This window comes from Puntigrus tetrazona, unplaced genomic scaffold (assembly GCF_018831695.1).
Source record: "Puntigrus tetrazona isolate hp1 unplaced genomic scaffold, ASM1883169v1 S000000513, whole genome shotgun sequence".
Taxonomy (NCBI): Eukaryota; Metazoa; Chordata; class Actinopteri; order Cypriniformes; family Cyprinidae; genus Puntigrus; species Puntigrus tetrazona.
Window position 1 is genome coordinate 1,100,001 of NW_025048150.1, and position 7,500 is coordinate 1,107,500.

Sequence of the window (7,500 nt, forward strand, 5' to 3'; positions counted from 1 at the left end):
TCAGAGGAATCTCTCAGCCAGTGATGCGTGCCGGGGGGCGGGGCCACGGGGGCCATCGGGGGCGGGGCCGCCTGTAGGCCCCTAAACGGGCAAACCCGAACACGTAGTCGTCAGTGTGTGTGACCGTACGTGTTTGTGTCTTACAGGGGAAGCCGTACGCTTTTGACAAAGTCTTTCCCACGAACTGCACGCAGGAGCAGGTGTACAACACGTGTGCTAAACAGATCGTCAGAGGTGAGTGTGTTCAGAGAAAAATATACATAAACCGCAAAAATATCGTTAACATTTGTCACTGATTTAATTTCGTGGAAATGCTGAATGCAAAACTTTTTATTTTGAAGTGAAAGTGAAGTTATTTTTTTATTGTAATACTAAATTTAATACATATGAATGGATTACGTAATATTTCCAAGAATTACATGCACATTTCTTCGCTTTCATTAAAACTGAGTAAAATCATTAAAAATATGAGCAGGCAAAAATTTCTCATTCACTTGGATTTTACTTCGGCTGTCTTCAATTATTCAGCTATTCAGCTAAATTATAAATGCATATTTGTAAAATATTTAAAAATAATTTTAAATAATTGTTAATTATTATTATTAATATTAATAATAATTATTGATATTATTACAACTTTAAAAACATATATATTAATAATAATAAGTATATGAGAAGTCCTTTATACATTCTCTAAAAATTTTAAATCTAAAATAAAAAAAATAAATATATATATATATATATATATATATATATATATATTTTTTTTTTTTTAATAATAAGCAACTAAATGAGCAAATGTTTCTATTTGTTTCCTGTAACACACTGATGATGCTTAGTTTCACTGTTCTGTGCAGGCTACACTTACATCTAAAAAGAGAGTCCACATTGTTTCCAAAGCAGTGAAACGTCTAGCTCTTTCTCGTCTTGATTCATTGTTTCTCTCTCCACAGATGTTCTGGGCGGTTACAACGGCACCATCTTTGCGTACGGACAGACGTCGTCCGGTAAAACCTACACGATGGAGGTAAAACGTCTCTCTGCACCGCTCTTTGCTCATTAGTAAAGAACAATGGTCATCATTTACTCACCCTCATGTTGCTCTAAAACTCTCTTTATCCTCTGCAGCACAAAAGAAGACATTTAGCAGAATGTTCACATTAAAAAGTGCAATAAAAGCAGAACTGAAGTGTACTTACTGCTCTCTCTCTCTCACAGGGAAAACTGCACGATCCTGACGGAAGGGGAATCATCCCGAGGATCGCTGAAGACATTTTTAACCACATTTACACCATGGATGAAAACCTGGAGTTTCACATAAAGGTGATAATAAGATGTTTCTGCTTTCAGACGCTGCTGTTTTTGGAGTGAAGAATGAAATGCTTTCGCCTCATTAGCTGTTGTTGTTTCTCTCTCAAGGTTTCCTATTTTGAAATCTACATGGATAAGATCCGTGACCTACTTGACGGTGAGTTTAGTCTCGGGTCGACCTGAATACAGCATTTCTCCCACTCAGCATAATGCTGTATTTAAAATGCATTGATATCAGTCATTTTTGTGGGTGTTATTTTATTTTTAAACTGGATATAAAAAGAGCATTTCATTGACTTTCATTGAAAAATGTGCAGTCAGTAAGACTTTTATTCATCGGATGATCATCTGAGTCACTGAACAATCTGGGAAAATACCTGAAGATGGAGAGAGAGAGAGAGAGAGAGAGAGAGAGAGAGAGAGAGAGAGAGAGAGAGACAGAGAGAGAGAGACAGAGAGAGAGAGAGAGAGAGAGACAGAGAGAGAGAGAGAGAGAGAGAGAGAGAGAGAGAGAGAGAGAGAGAGAGAGAGAGAGAGAGAGAGAGAGAGAGAGAGAGAGAGAGAGAGAGAGAGAGAGAGAGAGACAGAGAGAGAGAGAGAGACAGAGAGAGAGAGACAGAGAGAGAGAGAGAGAGAGAGAGAGAGAGAGAGAGAGAGAGAGAGAGAGAGAGAGAGAGAGAGAGAGAGAGAGAGAGAGAGAGAGAGAGAGAGACAGAGAGAGAGAGAGAGAGAGAGAGAGAGAGAGAGAGAGAGAGAGAGAGAGAGAGAGAGAGAGAGAGAGAGAGAGAGAGAGAGAGAGAGAGAGAGAGAGAGAGAGAGAGAGAGAGAGAGAGAGAGAGAGAGAGAGAGAGAGAGAGAGAGAGAGAGAGAGAGAGAGAGAGAGAGAGAGAGAGAGAGAGAGAGAGAGAGAGAGAGAGAGAGAGAGAGAGAGAGAGAGAGAGAGAGAGACAGAGAGAGAGAGAGAGAGAGAGAGAGAGAGAGAGAGAGAGAGAGAGAGAGAGAGAGAGAGAGAGAGAGAGAGAGAGAGAGAGAGAGAGAGACAGAGAGAGAGAGAGAGAGAGAGAGAGAGACAGAGAGACAGAGAGAGAGAGAGAGACAGAGAGAGAGACAGAGAGACAGAGAGAGAGAGAGAGAGAGAGAGAGAGAGAGAGAGAGAGAGAGAGAGAGAGAGAGAGAGAGAGAGAGAGAGAGAGAGAGAGAGAGAGAGAGAGAGAGAGAGAGAGAGAGAGAGAGAGAGAGAGAGAGAGAGAGAGAGAGAGAGAGACAGAGAGAGAGAGAGAGAGAGAGAGAGAGAGAGAGACAGAGAGAGAGAGAGAGAGAGAGAGAGAGAGAGAGAGAGAGAGAGAGAGAGAGAGAGAGAGAGAGAGAGAGAGAGAGAGAGAGAGAGAGAGAGAGAGAGAGAGAGAGAGAGAGAGAGAGAGAGAGAGAGAGAGAGAGAGAGAGAGAGAGAGAGAGAGAGAGAGAGAGAGAGAGAGAGAGAGAGAGAGAGAGAGAGAGAGAGAGAGAGAGAGAGAGAGAGAGAGACAGAGAGAGAGAGAGAGAGAGAGAGAGAGAGAGAGAGAGAGAGAGAGAGAGAGAGACAGAGAGAGAGAGAGAGAGAGAGAGAGAGAGAGAGAGAGAGAGAGAGAGAGAGAGAGAGAGAGAGAGAGAGAGAGAGAGAGAGAGAGAGAGAGAGAGAGAGAGAGAGAGAGAGAGAGAGAGAGAGAGAGAGAGAGAGAGAGAGAGAGAGAGAGAGAGAGAGAGAGAGAGAGAGAGAGAGAGAGAGAGAGAGAGAGAGAGAGAGAGAGAGAGACAGAGAGACAGAGAGAGAGAGAGAGAGAGAGAGAGAGAGAGAGAGAGAGAGAGAGTAATGAAAGCAGGAGATAGAGATCATCAGGAGATGAAATGACGTCAGTCTCACTCTATCTATATTTGATTAAAAGGAAACTGACGTTTACGTTCACATATGCGCTTTCATATCTGCTGAGACTCATATGAAGCTTCTAGTGTGTGTGTGTGTATATGTGTGTGTGTGTGTGTGTGTGTGTGTGTGTATGTGTGTGTGTGTGTGTGTGTGTGTGTGTGTGTGTGTGTGTGTGTGTGTGTGTGTGTGTGTGTGTGTGTGTGAGTGTGTGTGTGTGTGAGAGAGAGAAGGATTATATTCAGTGTGTCTCAAAGGGTTGTTACATCATTGAAGTGTCATAATAAACTCGGAGGATGTCCGTGCATCACATGAGCATGTGATCATTAAAGGAATAATTCACGCAAAAAGTGAAGGTTCTGTCATCATTTCCTCGTCGCTCCAAACCTGCCTGACCTTCTTTCTTCTGTGGAACCCAAAATAAAGAGTCGAGCAGAAAGTTCATGCTGAAATGAAAGAAGCAAGATATTTATATATATATATATATATATATATATATATATATATATATATATATATATATATATATATATATATATATAATAGACAACCCTATACACTATGGAATATTATTATTATTATTTTAAAAAGTTATTTCGAACATTTCATCTCAAAATTAGGACTTTTTCGTGCACTGCTCAGAACAGCAAGATAAACGTGGAGGAAAAAAATCAGTAAAAGTCATAGTTGCTGTTACCTTCTGTATCTCGTTGATTCCGTGGAAACAGGCTTCTCCTTAAACACCTTAAAAGCAGTATAAGAGATCAAAGTATAAAGTTCAACCGCAAATAAGGTTTACCTAAAAGAACCTGAAACATACAAGAAGGCGTTTATGATTAGTGCAGCGTTTTCGAGTAGAAATCATCACCAGAGAAGGAAAGTTACCCAGCTTTGAAAACAACTGAATGTTAATTTTAGAGGGTGAACAAAGCCTTAAGACTCTTTTCTTAGTTCTTCCTCGTTCTGCTGTGCATGTTCTGTTCTCTGGACCTCATCCTCCTCTCTTTCTTTCTCTTTCTCTCAGTGAGTAAAACAAACCTGTCCGTGCATGAAGACAAGAACCGGGTTCCGTATGTGAAGGTGAGCCGAACCGAAACCGAAAAAATCAATATTAATCAATAAATAGATAGATAGATAGATAGATAATATTTTAATTATATCATACTTCATATCATGTATGATATACTGAATGGTATCATATCATATTTCATATAATACATCTACATTTATGAGATAATATATAGTAGATATATAGATATTTTGAATTATATCATATTCCATAACATGGATGATATATTGGATGCATCATATCATATTCCATCTAATAGGCTATATTATATATTGTATTATATCGCATCATATCATATATTGCGTCCTAATAATGTATATATCATAATATGTTATCACGTATCATATATTTGACCATATCACATCATATAACTTATTCTCTTTTGAAGTTTAATCATCATCTGTCACGTACTATCTTATCATATTATATCAAGTCATATGATATCATATATTGTATCATATAGTATCAATATATTGTATATATCATATATAGGAGCCATGCTTGGAGCATCATAATAATCATATCATATATTAAATTATATAGTATCATCATCTTGCATCATATCCCATATCATACACATCGTACGTCAAATCACATTGCATATTATATTGGACCATATATAAACACATTGTGTGTGTGTGTGTTTTTGTGTGTTCGTGTGTGTGTTTGTGTGTGTGTGTTTGTGTGTGTGTGTGTGTGTCGTGTGTTCGTGTGTGTGTGTGTGTGTGTGTGTGTGTGTGTGTGTGTGTGTTGTGTGTGTGTGTGTGTGTGTGTGTGTGTGTGTGTTTGTGTGTGTTCGTGTGTGTGTTTGTGTGTGTGTGTGTGTGTGCGTGCCTCTGTGTGTGTGTGTGTGTTTGTGTGTGTGTGCCTATGTGTGTGTGTGTGTTTGTGTGTGTTCGTGTGTGTGTTTGTGTGTGTGTGTGTGTGCGTGCCTCTGTGTATGTGTGTGTGTGTTTGTGTGTGTGCCTATGTGTGTGTGTGTGTGTGTGTGTGTGTTCGTGTGTGTGTGTGCATGTGTGTGCCTCTGTGTATGTGTGTGTGTGTGTGCCTGTGTGTGTTTGTGTGTGTGTGTGCGTGTGTGCCTGTGTGTGTGTGTTCGTGTGTGCGTGTGTGTGTCTGTGTGTCCGTGTGTGTGTGTGTGTTTGTGTGTGTGTGTGTGTGTGTGTGTGTGTGTGTGTGTGTGTTCGTGTGTGTGTGTTTGTGTGTGTGTGTGTGTGTTGTGTGTGTGTGTGTGTGTGTGTGTGTTCGTGTGTGCGTGTGTGTGTGTGTGTGTGTGTTCGTGTGTGTGTGTGTGTGTGTTTGTGTGTGTGTGTTCGTGTGTGTGTGTGTGTTTGTGTGTGTTCGTGTGTGTGTTCGTGTGTGTGTGTGTGTTCGTGTGTGTGTGTTCGTGTGTGTGTGTGTGTGTTCGTGTGTGTGTGTGTGTTCGTGTGTGTGTGTTCGTGTGTGTGTGTGTGTGTGTTGTGTGTGTGTGTGTGTGTGTGTGTGTGTGTGTGTGTGTTGTGTGTGTGTGTGTGTGTGTGTGTGTGTGTGTGTTTGTGTGTGTTCGTGTGTGTGTGTGTGTTCGTGTGTGTGTGTTCGTGTGTGTGTGTGTGTGTGTGTGTGTGTGTGTGTGTGTGTGTGTGTGTGTGTGTGTGTGTGTTCGTGTGTGTGTGTTTGTGTGTGTGTGTGTGTGTGTGTTTGTGTGTGTTTGTGTGTGTGTGTGTGTGTGTGTGTGTGTGTGTGTGTTTGTGTGTGTGTGTGTGTGTGTGCTCTGTACAGGGCTGCACTGAACGTTTCGTCTCCAGTCCTGAAGAAGTGATGGATGTTATCGATGAAGGCAAAGCCAACCGTCACGTCGCTGTTACAAGTGAGTTTCTCAAAGCCGCGCTAACAGACAACACCGAAGCATATATAACTCAAGCAGCAGGTTATAATAATAATAATAATAATATTGCATGCGCAGCTTAAATGCACTGCAGGTCACTTCAGATGAAAGGTAAAGTTATGACCGGTCTGACCGCTGTGTTTTGTGTCAGATATGAACGAGCACAGCTCCAGGAGCCACAGTATATTCCTCATCAACATCAAGCAGGAGCACGTGGAGACCGAGCAGAAGCTCTGCGGGAAGCTTTACCTGGTGGATCTGGCCGGGAGCGAGAAGGTGCGAGAAGACCCTTAAGACATCCCTCGGCTTCTTCCCCCTGTGGGAACGAACCATCTCTTATCAGATCTCGTTCATGGCAATAAATGCATTAATTTTGATGCAAGTTTTGGGATATTGCAGAAAATAAATCTATGCAACCCAAAAATATGCACGTAAACTACAGTGGAAAACACTTCGATTCCTTTGAACCGGTGGACCAGTCTCATGGCACACAGTCTCAAATGTTGTTCTGTTAATCTTTCCCTAACATCAGGCGTCAGAAGTCACCTACTCATTATTATGCAAAGTATGCAAAAGTAAATGCAAAGTATTTATTACTTTGCAGCAGAAACCCATGATTTTGTTCTTTTGAACGCATCGGATGGGATTTAGTTGCGAATGTTTTGTGCAATATTCCTATATTCTCGCATATATGAAATGAGCAGCTTTGGATGCAAACATGGCTACTGAAATTCAAATGTTGCGTACTTTAAAAATAGTACGAGTAGTATGCTAGTGTAATACTAATATTAGTGTAGTATAGTATAGAGTAATACTAATACTAGCAGACTAAATCAAATGTACAGAATACTAGTTAGTATTCAATGCATGCTGGATTTGCAAATTTTCACAATATGTATAAAGACAGAATAAATATTATACTAGTGTAATACTATGAATTCAGCCACTGTATGCATGGCAATACTAGCATAGTGCATACTGCACAAAATACGCTGATTTAATGTTCTGTTTTTTATATTCCATGCACAGTATGCATGCTGCAAAATAGGATAATGTTGTAGTAGTATGGTACCATGCTATTTCAGATTTAGTATACTAGCATACTGCAGATAGTGTACTGCAACTAGTATGCTAGAGTAATGTTGTGGATTCAGTCAGTGTGTACACTGGAATAATAGTGTACTGCGTCCTACTCCGAATGCACTGCATACCGCATGCCTTTTAGTATTCCATGCATACAAAATTCACAAATTGTGGATGGTATGCGTGCTGCAAAAATAGTGTGAGTAGTATGTTAGTGTCACATTGTGGATTCAGCCACTGTATGCAGTACACTGGAATACTAGCATACTACAT

The 7,500-nt window shown here is 40.5% G+C and overlaps 1 protein-coding gene across 1 annotated transcript in view; it reads left to right on the forward strand.

The window, feature by feature from the left end:
- Positions 1-7,500, forward strand: part of kif5ab (kinesin family member 5A, b) — a 31,453-nt gene that overhangs the window by 8,855 nt on the left and 15,098 nt on the right. Inside the window, exons 2-8 of the mRNA XM_043232223.1 lie at positions 147-234; positions 954-1,027; positions 1,219-1,323; positions 1,420-1,468; positions 4,236-4,291; positions 6,039-6,126; positions 6,296-6,420. Of these exons, the coding sequence (XP_043088158.1) occupies positions 147-234; positions 954-1,027; positions 1,219-1,323; positions 1,420-1,468; positions 4,236-4,291; positions 6,039-6,126; positions 6,296-6,420 (585 nt within the window). The remainder of the gene's footprint in view (positions 1-146; positions 235-953; positions 1,028-1,218; positions 1,324-1,419; positions 1,469-4,235; positions 4,292-6,038; positions 6,127-6,295; positions 6,421-7,500) is intronic.